Source organism: Rhinolophus hipposideros (genome assembly GCF_964194185.1).
Source record: "Rhinolophus hipposideros genome assembly, chromosome: 2".
NCBI lineage: Eukaryota > Metazoa > Chordata > Mammalia > Chiroptera > Rhinolophidae > Rhinolophus > Rhinolophus hipposideros.
The window spans coordinates 54,569,838-54,588,101 of NC_138048.1; the positions used below are offsets into that span (position 1 = coordinate 54,569,838).

Genomic DNA, 18,264 nt, shown 5'->3' on the forward strand with positions numbered 1-18,264 from the left:
AGGCTGTGGCTACGCTAGCAGAAAAGAAATGGGGGCTAGCAAGAAGATGGTGGGTGAGCTAGCAAGCATGGATTCCAGTTAGCAAGTGGGGTTGGTTGGTTGGCACAGAAGTGGATGGCAGGTTGTGGATTGTGTGGCTCCTGCTTCCTGTGTCTCCAACCCAGCCGCCTCCGAGACTATAGTGGCACGACTCCCCTATCTATGGCTCCGTGGGTGTTCCTTTTTGGCCTCACCGTCTTCTGCGTTCTTATGTGGGGAGCGGGAGCGGAGACCCTGCATGACAAATGGCGCAGCAAGCAGGGTCCCCCGGCACGACATGCAGCAACGGGCCTCAGTGTGCTTTGAGACTTTTGCTGAGTCACTCCAGCTCAGCACTGGTACCACACCAGAATTTATGTTAACGTGGTGACTACAATTCTTCCCATTATAGTGACTCCCTGAGACTCTACCTCATCCAACTTGCATACCACACAAAGTGTTATCAGTGGCTGAACCTTAAGGGAGCTGGCAGGTAGCAGCAGGTCTTGGGGTGTCCTGACCTTTTGCAGAGCTACTCTGGACCCAGTACTGGTGACAGTCATCCCCAGTTCACAGCGTGGCCTCTCCCATGTGCCTCTAGGTTTAGCACAGGCAGTGAACAACCACAGATCACTCTGTAGCTTCTACCAGATAGATCCTGGCTAGTTACAGGCACTGGGTGCCCTGGGCCTGCACTGGAGCCCCTCCCAAGAGGTCCCAGAACCAACATACCTGGAGGTTGGCTTCAGACAACAGCAGAGCACCACCCAAATAGCCCCACAAGCATCATACAAAAAGGGTGGTCTCAACAGGCACCAAAGGCCCCTGGGACAAAAGGCCCACTGGGAAAGCACCCCACAGAATAAGTGCATAAACTGGATGTGGCCAAACCCTGCAGCCAGTCAGCCTGAGGGTCAAATCCACCCACTGATGTGCCAATAGCAATCAAGACTCAACTATAACAGGAGGGCACACACAACCTACACAAGTGAAACTCCTGTAGCACCCAGAGCAAGTGACCTGGGAGACTGTGCCAGGGTACCTACTACATAAGGCCACCCAGCCAATACTGGGAGACATAGGAGATCTACCTTATACAACACAAACATGGAGAGGCAGCCAAAATGAGGAAACAAAGAAATATGCCCCAAATAAAACAACAGGAGAAAACTCCAGGGGGAAAAAAAAGAAAACTAAATGAAATGGAGACAAGCAACCTACCAGAGACAGAGTTCAAAACAAAGTTTATAAGGATGCTCAAGGAACTTAGTGAGAACTTCAACAAAGAAATAGCAAGCATAAAAAGGACTTAGAAACCATAAAAAGAATCAGTCAGAAGTGAATAATACAATAACTGAAATGAAGAATGCAGTAGAAGAAATCATCAGTAGACTAGATGAAGCAGAGAACTGAATCAGTGATTTGGAAGAAAAGGTAGCAGACAACAACCAATCAGAATAACAAAAAGAAAAAAGAATCCCCCCAAATGAGGATAGTTTAAGATACCTCTGGGAGAACATCGAGCACAGCAATGTAGGGGTACCAGAAGAGAAGAGAGAAAGCAAGGGATTGAGAACCTATTTGAAAAAATAATGACTGAAAACTTTCCTAACCAGGTGAAGGAAATAGACATAGAAGTCCAGGAAGCACAAAGAGTCCCAAACAAGATGAACCCAAACAGGCCCACACCAAGATACATTATAATTAAAATGCCAAAGGTTAAAGACTAAAAGAGAATCCTAAAAGCAGCAATCGAAAGGCAATTAGTAACTTATAAGGGAACTCTCATAAGACTGTCAGTTGATTTCTCAACAGAAACTTTGCAGGCCAGAAGGGACTGGCACAAAATATTCAACGTGATGAAAAACAAGGATCTACAAGCAAGGGTATTCTACCTAACAAGGCTATCACTTAAAATCAAAGGACAGATAAAGTGCTTTCCAGACAAGAAAAAGCTAAAGGAGTTCATCACCACTAAACCAGTATTACAAGGAACCTTAGAGGGACTTCTTTTAGATGGGGGGCGGGGAGGGGGGATCCAAATTTTGAATAATAAAATAGCAATAGCTACATATCTATCAACAATTACCTTCAACGTAAATGGATTAAATGCTCCAATCAAAAGACTTAGGAGGGTTGAATGGATAAGAAAACAAAACCCTTACATATGCTGCCTACAAGAGAATCACTTCAGATCGAAAGACACACACAGAGATGGAAAGTAAAGCGATGGAAAAAGATATTTCATGAAAATGGAAACAAACAAACAAACAAACAAAGCTGGGGATGCCATACTTATACCAGACAAAATAGACTTTAAAACAAAGGCTATAACAAGAGACAAAGAAGGACCCAATAATCCTACTTCTGGGTATTTATCCGAAGAAATCCAAAATGCTACTTCACGGGGAAGCATCCAAATGTTCATTGCAGCATGTTTATAATGGCCAACATGTGGCGGCGGCCTGGGTGTCCATTGATGTATTAATGGATGGTCAGTGGTAGATCTATTTAATGGAATATTGGTTGGCCATGGATGGGAATGTGTTCTTGCCATCTCGGCAGTGTGGATGGACCTGGAAGGTACTGTGCTGAGTTGAGTGTCAGGCAGAGGAAGACAGATGCAATGTGATTTCACTTATATGTGGAATCTAGAGAACAAAATAAACAACAAATAAATCAGAAACAAAAAAAGAGACAGGGATTTTCAGAAATATTGGATCATAATTTACTGAAGTCCACTACCTGCCTCTATGCAGGGACAGACACAACTAAACAATTCAGGTCTGGTTAAAAGCCTCCTGAGAACAAAATCCCACAACTTCTGCTCATAGTTCATTCCCAAGTTTAATTGTTAGAAAGTTATTACATTATAACTAATTTAAACCCTTTATGCTTCAGGCTAAGCCTCATTCATTGGGCTGATAAACCCCAATATTTCCATTTCTCTTAGTCATTCACTCAACTATAAAACAAACATTTACTAAGCATGAAAGAAAAAAAAAAGGAAGGTCCCAAATGTGTCTTCTTTGAATTTCACATGTGAAAATTGGTGAGACCTTGTTTCTCTTATTTGCTAAAATAAGAATTGAGGGCAGAGTAGTTAATTCCCAACAAAGAAGCTATGTTGATGTGTTCCTCTTCATTCCCCATCTGTTAACCAGGTCCCAGTGGAAGGAATTGCAATCCTGCATCAGTTCCCATTCTCATCAGCACTGCAGAGGATGACAGTCATTGTACAAGAGCTGGGGGGTGACCAACTGGCATTCATGAAAGGTGCCCCAGAGAAAGTGGCCAGCTTTTGCCAACCTGAGACAGGTAAGTGACCAGACTTGTATTACAAGTGGATGATTTGTATTTCCATCCCAAATATGTCCCCTCAGCCCTTGATCTCTGAATCCAATTGCCTACTCACCAATTGGATGACTCATTGGGATCCCAAACTCAATATCAAAATGAAGCTTTTCTTTCACATTTCCTATATTTTCCATCTTGGTGATAGATACAATGACTGCCTCCCCCACTCCCCCAGTTTAAGGTTTTTCCCAGATCTGTCCCCCTCCCTCAGTGTCTCTATTGTGTCAATTGCTAATCCATCCCTTGTGACTTCATCAGCACAGGCCCTCATCTTTCCTCTACTGTATCACTTCAATAGTTGGTGAATTGACCCCCTTCTCCCAGTCTCACCTACCCTGATTCACCCTTTATACTCTGACTAGACTGGTTTTTCCACCACATAGTATAACTGTGTTGTCATCGTCACTTTCCTGCTTTTATTCTTGTGGTTGCTTCCCATAGGCTCCAGGGTATCCTTTAGGATCCTATATAAGGCTTTAGTGAGCTGACTCTTGGCACACTTTCCAGATATGCCTTACCACTCCTGTCCTCACATCCTGTGCTTCCCTAGAGCTGAACTAACTACTCACGGCTTGCTGTCTCATGTGTCAGTGCCTCAGCATAGGATGCTCCTTAAGCCAAAATGCTCTTTCCCTTCCTTCATCTAACCACTTCCTTCCAGTCTGGTATGCGCACCACCAAGTGTTTCCATAGTATGCTGCAATTGCCTAGATCATAATAATGAGCTCATTCAATTGTATTGTTAGTCTATTGGCTATTCCCTACTAGACAGAGATCCTTAGAGCAGGGCCAAAAGTTTCATGTCTGCAGAGTCAATGTCTGAAACATAGTAGGCTGTCAATAAACGTTTGTTGATTAAACTAGAGAAAAAAGAATTATACACTTTCCCATCTTTTTTCCTTCATCTTCTTTTTTTTCTTTTGGACTGCTTCCTTCAATGGATCCCAGGGGGTCAACCCTGACAATGTATTTATATTTAGGGTGGGTTCCCACTGATTTGTTGTCTACCTTTTTAGATGTAGGTGTTGTGGGAAATAATTGGATCTGTTTCAAAGAATTTCTCTACTGGTGCCAGCTGAGTAAATATTACATACTAATCTTGTGTTATTTTTCTGAACAGTACCAACCAGTTTTGTTAGTGAACTTCAGATTTATACGACCCGGGGCTTCCGGGTCATAGCAATGGCCTACAAAAAGCTAGAAATGGACCACCACACCACTGCCTTTATGAGGTAAATGGGGAAGATTTTGATAAAGCAGGATGGTTTGGTGGGAAGATGTACCATACTGGACAGTGGACTCAGCAACATAGCTTGCTGGGATTGTGTGTATGAAATGTCTCTGAACTTAGTAAACAGGAATATAGTCATTCCTGACCTGCCTAAATCACAGAGCTGATATGAACACTCACTGGGAGAATTTATGGGAAAGAGCTGTATAAACTGTGAAATACGATGTGGTTGTACAATTTTGTGAAAACAGATATATGAATATAACAATGTTTCAGAATTTGAAACTAGGGCCATGTCCCCATTTTGAACCAAATACAAGTAGCTGGGGATTTTTTGTTTTTAATTACAGTTAGTGAATTAGTTGAAAGTTAGAACTCATAGCATTTATCTGAAAAACAATTCTTGATAAGAAATATACAACTTAATAAGAAAAATTATAGCTTGGACTTAACACATAACCTAGGTAATTTTTGTAGGAAAATGAAAGAGCTTTGAAGGGACTGTTCTAGAGAAAGTTTTGATATGTATAGATTAAAATGGGTATGCTCAAAAGCTAAAATAGACTGCAGTATTTATTAGTTCAAATTTATTTGTTGTTTTACTCTCCCCTGTTTTTAGGCTATTGTGTTTACTTCACCTTCAGTGCCGTGTCCAATACTCTATGTCAGCCATTATTGGTAACACTGGAGAGATTATGGAGATAATCAAGGCTTATTATGTTATTTTAAATTTGGGAGGTCTAACATATTTGTGTTTGACCCTGTCAGACTCTTATTATAGCTACATTTTTGTATCACTTCCTTTAATATAGTAAAATAAAATTCATATGTAATATGATCTGCACATATTCTTTTTTTTTAATTTATTAGTTTCAGGTGTACAAGACAAGGTAATACTTAGACGTTCATCATTTATATCCCTCACACTGTGAACCCCGCTCCCCCTATCCACTATCCCTCCGACCTCGCACCGAGCCATCACATTATATATATAAAATTATAGTTGGCATTCATTATTGTTTAGCTTCTGGTGTACAATGCCATGATCAGGAATCCACAGTATCCCTGAGGTGGTCTCCCAAATAGGACGCATGTCCATCGGATACCCAACAAAATCTTTACAACATTATTAATTACGTTCCCCAAGTTAATTTTCAAAAACCCTGAGGCCATCTTGTGGTTACCAACTGCTTCCTAATCCCTTCACCTTCTCCCTTATCCCCACCCCTCCCCCCCCGCCCATCTAACAACTCTCAGTTTTTCCTTTTTGCACATATTCTTTGTAAAAATAAATATAATATTATCATGTACAGTCAAAATATAAGCAAAAATACAAAGCATTACAAAAAGTAATAGATAGTGCAATAAATGCTCAGCTGACTCCACTACAACAAAATAAGGCAATATGTTGCTTGCACCTGTATGTAGAACTTTAGGGCTGAAACTACTAGGAACTCAGACTGATACAGGTGTGCGATACATTGGAGTCTAAAGTACCATTAGCATTCTTGCTCTCAGTGAGGTGACTCTGTGAAATGGTTTAAAACTCTTGGTAAAACTCTGAATAAAACAGTACAATCTCCTTTCAATTTACACAAAGTTACATTCCTCGAAAATTCACTAGAATATTAAAAATGTGCAAAAATATTTTGTGTTTAAACATAAAACAGAGCTATAGGAAATATAAATAATTTTGTATTTGTTAATATAATATAGTGGTATTATATATACTATAATAATACTATATATTGTGTTGTATAATATAAACGGTATAACCCTATACTGACTTAGGAAAGCATAAACAATCTTTTAGTGTTCATGAATGTCCTGTAAAATATTCAAAAGTCACATGAAATAATTCTTTTTGTGCATTGGTCCCTGCAGAAAATCTTGCATATACTCGATATGTCTAAAAAATTTCCAAAATGTCCTGTAGAGGCAGTACCGCTCCTGCTGAAAATCACAGAGATGTCCCAACCTTGTCACATCACAAATGGGCTCAAAGGCAGAAGTGGCTCATCTAGTCATTGAGTGTTGGATTCCCGGGCATACTGGACCACTCTCCCTGGGGCCAGCTTACTGTGACCCTTAAAAGAGTCACTTTGGCTATTACAACTCAATATTTGTAATCCAATCAACTCGGGTCGCTTAAGTCATTCAAGTCAGAGAGCTAAGCGTGAATTTTGAGACTGAGCCCTACGTTTTAAAGAAAAGGATACTTGGGACAAGGATGTGGCAGAATTGGGAATGGAACTTTGTTTCCTGAGAGCCTCTTGACAGATATAAATCAAGATCCTGGCGGCTGTACTGCTTCTCCTGATTATTATAATGAAATATTTGCATATCTACAAGTTTCAGACTCATGGTTTTGGGGCTTGTGCGTGTAACAAAGCATTGATGGTGGTTGCACGTGAGCAATGGGGATGGTGAGGGCTGTGGCACACAGGACAACACATGCATGCCCTGGCCAACAGCACTGGTACTATCCAAATACAAGTTCACTAGTAAGATCTGGTGCTTTTCACAATCTGGTACTATCCAAATACAAGTTCACTAATAAGATCTGGTGCTTTTCACAATCTGGTACTATCCAAATACAAGTTCACTAATAAGATCTGATCTTGGGTCATCAGTTTGCCCCTCCTGTGTTAAAGCCACATCATCACTATATCTATTCCTAGCTAAGTTAACTTAGCTAACCTTTGCTAATCTCTGATGTGAACAGAATATTCTTTCTGTGGCATGCATGCGTGCGTGCGTGTGTGTGTGTGTGTGTGTGTGTGTACTCAGAATGGTTCCAGCACAGATATCATCATTTCTTTGAGGGTTCTTGGCCTGCTTTATGCATATTTCATCCTTTAAAATTCACATGGATTTGAAGAACATGAAGTATAGTCATAAGAATGACAATGCTCCCTTTCTGTTACATTCCCCATTCTTTAGATGCTTCAGGAAGAGGTATAATGTCCATGTGGGAAGCAGGATAAGATAGCATGCTCTTCCAAGTTGCCGAGCTTGAGACCCCTCTAGGGATGATTTTTCCTCTTACACCCTTTTCCATGAAATAAGAATGGCTTATGGCAGTCCAGAGCAAATGTTTAGAGACGGTTAAGTAGTGAATATGAACATATCCATGGTGAATGGTCCAACTTGGCAGGAGATTAGGGGGCATGAAGAATTTAGTCATAGATGAATTTGAAAAGATAATTTGGAACCAGATTATGAAGAGACTTAACTGCCAGATTCAGAAGAATAAAATATGTCATTTCCTGAGCCTGCTTTGAGATAAATAGTCCAAACTGTGTCTACTTCCTGCCACTTTGGTGGAGGTGTTAGTGTCCTGGGAGCAGCATGCCCTTGGCCCATGTGAGGCACACATGAAAAGCAAGACAAGATGGCTTTTCTGGGTACTGCTTTCATCTGTATTTCACCCAGATAGACAGGCTGGTGCCTTGTTCTTGTGTGTGCTAGAGGTGCCTGAGTCTCAGATAAATGAATCCTGGAAGAATCTTTGAGGCCCCAACCCCAAATGTACTCTCCTGCACTTGGTCCTGTGGAATATCTTGGAATGTCCTTGTGGTGGACGAGAGCTTCAGAGACCTCACTTGCTGCAAAAACGTTTTGTAGAAGAGCCATGTTACCAGCTTAGCAGGGATGGGGGAGGGAGTGGTTGGCCGTTAAGAGAGACTTTTTTTTTCCTTTTTTTGAGATTATGGTCTTGTACCTCCTGGGACTTATATGTTATTGATGATAGCTTTTGTTTCTAGAGAAACTGGCATTTTATTTCCCCTGTGCCTCACTTATTTTTCATGATGTTTTGTACCAGAGGTAGAACACCTCTCTGGTGGTTGCCAACAGGTGAAGTGATGAAAATCACCTCAGCAGATGGAGGAGATCTTTGCAGTCATTTAGTTCATTCTCTACGAAGGTTAAAGCAAATCTTTTGCTTAATAAGTACTCTCTCTTCCTCTTGATTCAGTCAGAATAAATGTCTCAGTATCCTTTGTGTCGCCTTCCTGCCTTGATAGTTCCTGATACATATTCAGTGCCTCAGGAATGGTGCTTGAATGAGTGGGTGGGAACTACTCTGACCGGAAGATATTTATCTTTGTTTTACTTCCTGTTAGAGACACTAGAATGTGCTATGTCTGTTCAATTATATATATAATTCCAGGGACAAGGTAGAATCAGACCTGATATTTCTGGGATTGCTGATCTTGGAGAATCAACTGAAGGAAGAAACAAAACCTGTTCTGGAAGAGCTCATCTCAGCCCGGATAAGGACAGTAATGATCACAGGTATAGAACAAAGTAGAAAACAGTAAGACTTTGATGTGGAAATAGACACAGATTCACTCATTTAGCAAATATTGTTGACTACCTACTATGGGCCAGACACCATTCTACGTGCTGGAGATGAGCAACAAAAAGGCAAAATTATTGTTCTAACTGAACTTCCATTTTGGAGGGATGAGATAGAAAATAATCAATCAATCAATCAATCAAATAACCAAATAAACAGGTAGCAATAAGTGTTATGACATACATAAAACAAAACTGTGATGTGGGATAGTGCGTCTGACTGGCTACTTTAGATGAGGTGTCCTCTGTGAGAAGGGACATTTGAGATATCACTTTAATGAGAAGATACGACTCATGTAAAGATGATGAGTTTTAAATGTTAGGAGAAGAATGCTGAGTCAGCCTGGTCTGTAACCTATGCTGAAGGCCTACCAATAATGAGATCTACAATTACAGAGATGAAAATGATACTGTCATCTCTACTTTTATTCCCAAACCCCAAGTCATGCAAATAATAGTGAAGTGAGAAAAGATCATGCAAGAAATGTGTGATTTTTTTCTTGTTGAAATTTCTTAATGAATGCTTCGGAATGGAGAATAAATGATTTTCTAATGCATTCATATTTTTTGAGCATGTGTCTTCCCTTTCTTTCTCTGCTTTCATAGCCAAATGCTTTCAACTCTATTAATTGTGTTACCAAGATATAAATACTTCCCCACCAAAGCCCTTTTTTGTTTACCCCACATCCCCTAAACTCAATGCTGCTGTTGAGAACTCTAGAACACTTTTACTTTTCCTTCTGTACTTTCTCATTCCCCGTTCTTGCCTCCACAATCCAATAGACTTTTGGATCAATGTAGTCACTCCCTTCCTGGACCCTCAGTCGAACTTCTAGGTATTACTGCTCAGTTAATTGACTATAAAATTTCCCCCTACATCATAACCCTTCTGTTTAAAATATCTTTATTTAGAACTCATATTACATTCTCATATTCTATCCTTTACCATTTAGATTTATGTAGAAATAAGAGTTGATCAGTTTAATCCTTTGTCTTTACTTCTTTCTCCCTCACATTGAAATTTCTGTTTTGTTTTTTTCCTTGCTTGGTTTTGTCATGAATTGTCCTTAGATGAGATGGAAAGGTGATATGTTCTCTGATTGCTTACATATACTGGAATATCTTTCATTGCTCTGATAGGTGAATGAGTTTAGGATTTTGCAATACAATCCTTTTTTTCTTAATAATCTGTAGGTGTTTTTCCTTTGTCTTCTGGTTTGTGGTATTGCATATTACAAGCTCAGTGTCAATCCACTTAGGTAACTTGTTCTTTCCTGAATACAATCCTTTTTCTTTAACTTTGGAGTTTTGAAATGTTACAAGAATATGCCTATATGTTTATCTTTTTTAATTAATTTGGTCTGAACATAGTGAGGACTTTTAAATCTGTTTTCTTTCTCTCAGGAAAATTTCTTCTATTGTTCATGTAATTATTGCCTTTGTTCTCTCTTTCATTTTTCCCGCTGGAATTTCTGTTATTCACATGACAGGCCTCCTGGATCTATCCTCTCAGTTTCTTATCTTTTCTCTTGTGAGTCATATTTTTATATTTTTGCTTTGTGCTTACGGTTTTTTTTTTTTGTTGTACCCTGTTTTTTTTTCAAACCACAAACTCAGGTCACCAAAATGACCATTATCTTCTTCAAATCACCTGTTTATTGTCAAATTCTTAAATCATATTTGGCATGGGAGTGACTCTAGAACACCTTATTCTTTTTTTCCCCAAAATGTACATTTTATCTGTTTCCAGCAGCTGCTCTACTTTACCCGTCAAATGTTCTGGTTGTTTTGCCTAATATTTTCCTATCTAGCTACTGGAGTTTTCTATTTCTCTTCAGATGACTGAGGCTTAGGCCTGGGCAGCAGATCCTAAACAGTAGAACTCTCATACGTGGTAGGTGCAAAATGGGCCTGTGTTGCAAAGCGGATTGACTGCTGGTGTCCTGTGGGGCAGGTGAAGGGAGCCTCTTAGTCTCAGGGCTCCCTGTAACCTCAGAGTAGAGCAACTCCTTCTCACTAGATAACTCTTTTACAGATCCTCATAAGTATTTTGGCAGAAACCTAGGAGAAATCATGCTAAGGATAGCCAGTCAGATGTTGTATTATTTACTTTTTAGTAATTCGGGAAGAAAGACAATATCCATACCTACCAGTTCAAGAAGTCTTACAACCATAAACATATCTTACCTTCTTTTCTTTATGTTATAGTTGTCATATGTGTGACAGACAATGAGAACCCCACTAGGCAATGTTAAAGTTCTTACTTTCAACAGTCAAGAGTTAAAGAACATAAGTTAAAAAACAAACAAACAAACAAACAAACAAAACCTTTTATTTATCCAGCTCTTTATTATTTGTGTTACTGTTTTCATTCCTTATGTTCTGTTTCTCTCTGGTATCATTTCCTTTCAGCCTAAAGAATTTATTTTAGCATTTCTTTTTGAGCATGTCTGCTGACAAAAATGATCTTAGTTTCCCTTCATCTAAGAATGTCTTAATTTCTACTTCATTCCTGAAGGATGTTTACATTAGCTATAGGAATCTGAGTTGACAGATTTTTTTTTTCGTTTTTGCACTTTAAAGATGTTATTCCACTATCATCTTGCCTGTATGGTTTTTGATAAGAAACCTGTGATAATTTGCATCATTATTCCCTTATACGTAATGTATTGTTTTCTCTAGCTGCTCCTAAGATATTTTTTTATCTTTGGTTTTTAGCAGTTTCATTATGTGTCTGGATGTATTTCTCACTCAGTTGTTAGGGGCACACTGAGATTCTTGAATCTGTAAACTAAAAATTTTTAAATCATATTTGATAAGTTTTCTGATATTATTTCTTCAAAATATTTTTTTTTCCTGTTCCAGTGTCTTTCTCCTCTTTTTCCTGGACTCTAATGGCATAAATGTGAATCTTTTTGATATTTTTGAGTCTCTGTTCTTTTGTTTTTAAAATTTTCTTTCTGCTTCTTCAGATTATATAATTTTTATTGATCTACCAGTTCATTGACTCTTTCTCCTGTCAGCTCCATTCTGATATTGAGTGCATCCAGTGAATATTTTTCACTTCAGTTATTATATTGTTATAGTCTAAAGTAGCCATTTGGTTCTTTTGTATAAAGTATATATTTTTTCCTGTTTAGAACTTCTATATCTTCATTTACTTCAAAGAGAATTAACCTTTACCATGTGAAGAGGGCTTATAATAGCTGCTTTAAAACCAGTGTGTGATAATTCCAACATCTGAATCATTTTGAGATGGGCAATTATTGATTGTTTTTTCTTGAGAATTGGATAGACTTTTCAGGTTTTTTGCATGTTGGGTATCCTAAATATTTCAAACATGATGTTTTGAGACTGGATCCTGGTGAAGTCCTCTGGAGAATGTTGAGTTTTTTTGTTTTAGTGAACAAAACTCTGGAATATAGGAGATGATTAATATCATTGTTCATTCTTGAAGCCTTTGCTATCCTTCTTTGGGTTTGTTCAGCACACATACAGCTCTGGGTTGGTGCTTGGGACTTTGTATAGAGTTCACAACTTTGAATTGGTTTCCCCGTCTAGCTCTTTCCAGGATTTCCCCCATAACTCCTCAGCCACAGACACCACTTTTCCTAGTTCCTCTGGCCAGAAAGACTAGATTTCTCTGAGTTTTAGCAACTTTTGTAGCTCTAGGACTAGGATTCATACTCAGGTCAAATAATGTGAGGGGAAAAAGAAAAGAGGCCAAGAATTTCACTACTTTGTAAGTTGTTTCTCAAAATTTGACTTTCTTCCATATCCTTCTTGCTTAAGTTTAATTTTCAAAGTTTTGGAGTAGTTACTTTTTGTATTCTGTCCAGAGTTTTTCATTGTAGTCAGTAGGAAAGATAGATTGTAGTTAGCTTACTCCATCTTTGCTGGAAGTGGAACCACCAGATACTATATTAAACCAGTAAGGTCTTACTAAGCATTTACTAAACTGTTAACAAATGACAAAAATGGATTTGAATTTTGCCTTTTTATTTTTCCTTCCCACTCTTTGGTAGGTCATAAAGCAACCAGATGAAAAGCAGCAAGAACCAGAAAAGGGATTGTGAAATCATGGAAGGTCAGGGCTGAGAGACACCTTAGATATATTTCTCTTCACACCTAAAAAACATCTTAACTCATTACTCTAGTTTTCTAGGCCCTATATAAATTGGATCTATCTCTTCAACTTATTTTAGGATACTCTTCCTTTTTTCTAGGTGACAATCTTCAGACTGCAATAACAGTGGCCAGAAAGTCTGGAATGGTTTCTGAAGACCAGAAAGTCATTCTTATTGAAACGAATGAAACCACTGGGTCCTCATCAGCATCTATATCTTGGAAATTAGTGGAAGAGAAGAAACACATTGCATATGGGAATCAGGTATGCCTAAAAAGAGACCTTCTGTCGTACTATCTAACATTTCTCTCAGCGTTAGCTACTGAGCAGCTTTGACTGGCAGAAGTATACAGGTGACCTACGGTCAACGTATTTCTCCAAATATCTGACACATATGCAGTGTGAAGCACTCAATTATATCAGTTTCCCTTATCTTTCCAACTGAGCTTGAAGGTACAGTGCTTTCCTGGGTGCTTGAAATAATCCTTTCTTTTAAACTTAAAAACGTTGTTGGCTCTGTATGAGAAAGAATGTAATGTGGGGGGGGGGGGCCTGTGAATCTAATTTCCCATTTTTCCCTTGCTTGCCAGCGACCCTGCTGGGTTAAAAGGGATTTAGTCTCTAGGAGAGATACTGCTGTGTGAATTGGAAAATCAGATTATATCTTCAGGATGGGGGAAAAAGTTTTATTCATTTACCTTCAATATTGTCAATATCTTACCTCTATTGTGTCCTTGTGGAAGAATATTAATTCTGTATGGAAAAAAATAGTAAGTTCTCACTTCAGGGAGAGATTTGTTAAGCTGTAGTGCTTTTGTATTTCACATGTGAAATATGTGAAATGTGCTCTTCTCTGGGACTCACTGAGATCAAATCAGGACGAGAACAGGATATGAGTAAGTTTTATTCTCCTATTCACTAGAGGTGATGTACAAAGATTGATCTAGCAAAGAGAAAGTGCTTCTCTGAGGAATCAGGGCTGAATAGTGACTTTTAAAGAGAGGCCCCAGACTACCATCGTTACCTTCCCTCAGGTATGCTTGTGGTTAGGACCACTCTATCAAATCTAAAATAACTGTGTCTTGTTTTGCAGGACAATTACATTAATATCTGGGAAGAAGTCTCTGATAATAGCAGAGAAGGAAGTTACCATTTTGCCTTAAGTGGAAAATCCTTTCAGGTTATAAGTCAACATTTCAGCAGCCTACTGCCAAAGGTAAGTTCTAAAAGGATACCAATCTCCCAGTAAAGATGCTGACACTGTCATTTACAGAGCACGATCCTCAGCAATTTCAAACCTCTAAACAGGCAAGATATACCTATCAATGTATCATAAGAGAGGCTGATATTTGTACAGAGCTTATTGTTGTCTAATTTCCTACTAGATTTAAAGTAAGTAAACTTGAGGTTTTTTTTTATCATCTGGAGGATTAAAGTATTGGTGACTTCCCAAGTCATAAGGGTTACTTTTGGGTCATTGTCACTGTATTGCCATGATTAGGTGTCTCACAGTATAGTGGAAATCTAGCAATTATACAAGAAAACAGGCCAGGAATAGAGGAATTAAGTTTTTGATAGAGGACCTTTAAATACAAGAGGGTCAAACTTAAAGCTTTTGTGAGGAAGAACAAACCAATAATGGGGGTAGATAAGATATATATATATATATATATATATATATATATATATATATATATATATATATAAAACATGTGAACAAGCTAGACAAAGATTATGACCAATGTAACCCAAAAATAAATTATTCATGTTCAAGTTCTCATTATCTAAGGTACTATTTAAGAAAAAAAGAATAGAGACTTTGAGGCTAACTGAACACTAAGTTGAGTTTACTACCAAGAAGAGCAGGAAGCATATGGATCTAACATAGACGAGTGTAGACTCTGTAAAATGGAGCTTAGGTGGAGGGAACTAGTATAAGTTTTTATACTATCAAACCATCAATATTCCATACTCTAAATTAGGCTTGGAATATTAGCTGAGTTTCACAGTTGGTCAAGCCCAGATGGTATGGTTAAGTCAAAGATAACAAATAGTTACTATTTCACCATTAGGCTGTTTTTCCGCTAGTTTCTAAGAAGTTGTTGCCTCCTTTCCTTCTCCTGGAATCTTGACCTCTTATCTTTTCATTTCTCATACTGGCTTAAGGTTCCATTAAGCTCAGGATTTTTTAGGACCATACTCTCTATGGCAGCTGAGCTAAATTCCTATAGGTCATCATTTTCATCAAATGTTTTTTTTTGTTGTTGTTGTTGTTGTTTATAGAACTTTATAATGCCCTTCATTTCTTTTTTTTTTTTCACTTTTCTTCTATTTATTGATAAGTTTACATACAACTGATATTCTTTTTAAAATTTTGTAAATTATTTTCAGGTGTACAAAACAATGTAATAATTAGACATTTATCATTTATGTCCATCACACAGCGATAACCCTCCTCCCCCCATCTACTACCCCTCTGACATCACATACAGCCATTATATTTCCATTGTTTTAATTAAGTAGTCATCTTTACTGATTATGGTCTCCCTCGTCACTTATCTGATGACCAATGTCTCAACGCCTGTCTTAAAATGCAAAGGAAAACTTCTTGGAAAACAATGTTTTTTTCATTCATGAATATCATTACCCAGTCAGTATTCTGAGTATTATCAATTATTTCATGTATGACCAGCTGACATAATAAAAATTTTGGGTTCCTTTCAGATACTGATGAATGGGACCATATTTGCAAGAATGTCTCCTGGGCAGAAATCCAGTCTGGTGGAAGAATTCCAGAAACTGGAGTAGGTTCTTTACAATTCAGGTGGTGTGAAGTGCAATGGAGGCATGGCAGTCAGGGGGAGTGTGAGAGGTACAGGAAGTCACTCTGTTTGGCTAGGACAGTGGTTCTTAACCTGGCTGCACACAACAGTTATCTCAGGAGCTTTGAAAAAATAGCATTATCTGGACACTACCATCCATAGATTCTGATTCAATTGTTCTCATGGGGCTTGGACATCAGTATTTTTCCAAAGTTTCTCACATAAGTCAATTTTGTATCCAGACTTGAGAACTACTGAACTAGAACATAAGGGGGATAAAAAGATATGGTGAGAAATAAGCCTGGAAAGGTCATTTGAGCTCAGCTCCTGAAGAAACTGAAAATTTAGACTTCATTTTTACAAATTATCATCAAAGTTGTAATATAGGAAGATTCATATGACAAAAGATTCAAATAATCTTCAAAATATTAAGACATTCTTATGCCAAAGCATTCTCTCCATCTTAAATCAGAAGAATATTTTTCTTCTAACACAAAGGGTCTTGACAGATAGAATGGGCAGTCCAGATAAAAATGCTCATCATTTAGAACCCTTTATTTCTTGTTAAAGGAACTCATGGCGTCCTGGCAGTTTCCTCTACTTCTGGTGCTGGGACACCTAGATATGAATCCTACTTATCACCACTCCACTGTCCTACTCACTTGATTCATTCACTAGGCAAACTTCTCGATTCAGAAAGCCCTGTCTTCTCAATATGGTTGAACACCTCACCTAGGTAGTAAACTAGTTGCCTTCATACAGCAATGTATAAAAGAAGCACCAAAAATTCTGTAAATGCTGTCAAATTGCTCTTACCTTAAAAAGCAGACTATCCATAATCTTGGTCAACAATTTGAGAGAGCAGTAGTCTCTCAGCTGCAAAAATTGATGCACTTTCTTTCTTCCGTCTGGGCCTGGCACTACATTTTTCAGTTGAGTGACTGCTAACATGCTAACATGGCAGATTTCCTTTCATGTTAACATTAACATCACCAACAAGTAATTCTTGTTTATCATTTTAGAATGTATAAAGAAAGCGTTTTCCCATATAGCACCTCATTGAATACGTACAGCACTTTGTACGGGAGAAAAACGACAGTCAAAATATTAACATGATTTAGATCTTCTGGTTTCAAATCCTGTGCACTCTCTACCATGCTATGCTGTCTCATCATATAGTTGTGAACATCCCATTTATAGCTGACAAAGCTGTTTCCTAAACAGTGAAGTGCAGGGTCTCCCTGAAACACTTGGGTCAGGAAATGGTGCCCTGGATTTACTAATCCGTTGTCGGAAGTGCTGAGTTAAACTTTATTTTTTCAGTCAAACCAGACTGTTAGGGAAACTCCCTTAAAGTAAAAAGTTTGAACCCGAAGTAATGAAGCTCATTCTGTTTTCTTTAATTAGAGAAATTAACAGGTAAGATTGCTTTGATCGCCTCTAAAATTGACATGGTTCCCCTTTAGTTACTTTGTAGGTATGTGCGGTGACGGAGCCAATGACTGTGGGGTAAGTAGTTGCCAGTGTGTGGGACCATAATCTCACACTTGATTGTACTTGCCTGGAGCCCTATAGAGATAGTATCTCCTGGGATATATACCACCTCCATTCCTCTTGGTGGAGAAACTGAGACTGAGAGTTTGGGGGATTCCTGACCAAAGCTTCACAATGACTCAGTGGCCACTTTAGTCTAAGTAGAATTTGGTTCTGAAGTCCCCACTTCTTTGGTGAGGTGTCCCAACGCCTTCTCTTTCTTATGTGTCAGATGGAGCAAAATCTGGTCATCTCCCAGCTAGTGCTTGGACCCACAGGCCATCTTGTGGCCCCTTAACTGGGCTTGTGGTATGCAGTCTCGGGAGAAATGTATGTGAGTGTGCGTGGACAGTAAGCTGACTCTTTGCTTTCAGGCTTTGAAAATGGCTCATGTGGGCATCTCTTTATCAGAGCAGGAAGCATCTGTGGCCTCACCTTTCACGTCTAAAACTCCAAACATTGAGTGTGTACCTCACCTTATCAAGTAAGTAGGCACTTTCCACCAGCATTGTTTTAATCTCTCCCTACTTTTAGGTGCAGACTCCACTGCTCGGCCAGTCAAAGACCAGGGGAACTGTGTCCTTGGGTGGGGAAGATGTTTTGTGGGAGAATGTGGTCAAACATTCTCTTTCAAGTGGACTTAGAAGGGTTAAAAATAACCCGGGGAGAGCAGTGGCATTTCTAATGAAAAATCACTGAATAGGTTATTTTTAGAAGGTTGGAATCTGGAATATTTTACTGCTTTGAAAGTGTTAATTTTATTATTATTATTATTATCATTATTATTATTATTATTATTATTTTAAATGTGTCTC

At 38.6% G+C, this 18,264-nt stretch overlaps 1 protein-coding gene across 6 annotated transcripts in view; it reads left to right on the forward strand.

The window, feature by feature from the left end:
- The window catches only part of ATP13A4 (ATPase 13A4), a 136,316-nt gene that overhangs the window by 90,131 nt on the left and 27,921 nt on the right, over positions 1 to 18,264 (forward strand). For all 6 annotated transcript variants that reach the window (XM_081072700.1, XM_081072701.1, XM_081072702.1 and 3 more), the window contains 8 exons: positions 3,183 to 3,336; positions 4,496 to 4,607; positions 8,781 to 8,905; positions 13,195 to 13,358; positions 14,188 to 14,310; positions 15,819 to 15,898; positions 17,383 to 17,425; positions 17,824 to 17,933. In XM_081072700.1, coding sequence (XP_080928826.1) covers positions 3,183 to 3,336; positions 4,496 to 4,607; positions 8,781 to 8,905; positions 13,195 to 13,358; positions 14,188 to 14,310; positions 15,819 to 15,898; positions 17,383 to 17,425; positions 17,824 to 17,933 — 911 coding nt within the window. The remainder of the gene's footprint in view (positions 1 to 3,182; positions 3,337 to 4,495; positions 4,608 to 8,780; positions 8,906 to 13,194; positions 13,359 to 14,187; positions 14,311 to 15,818; positions 15,899 to 17,382; positions 17,426 to 17,823; positions 17,934 to 18,264) is intronic.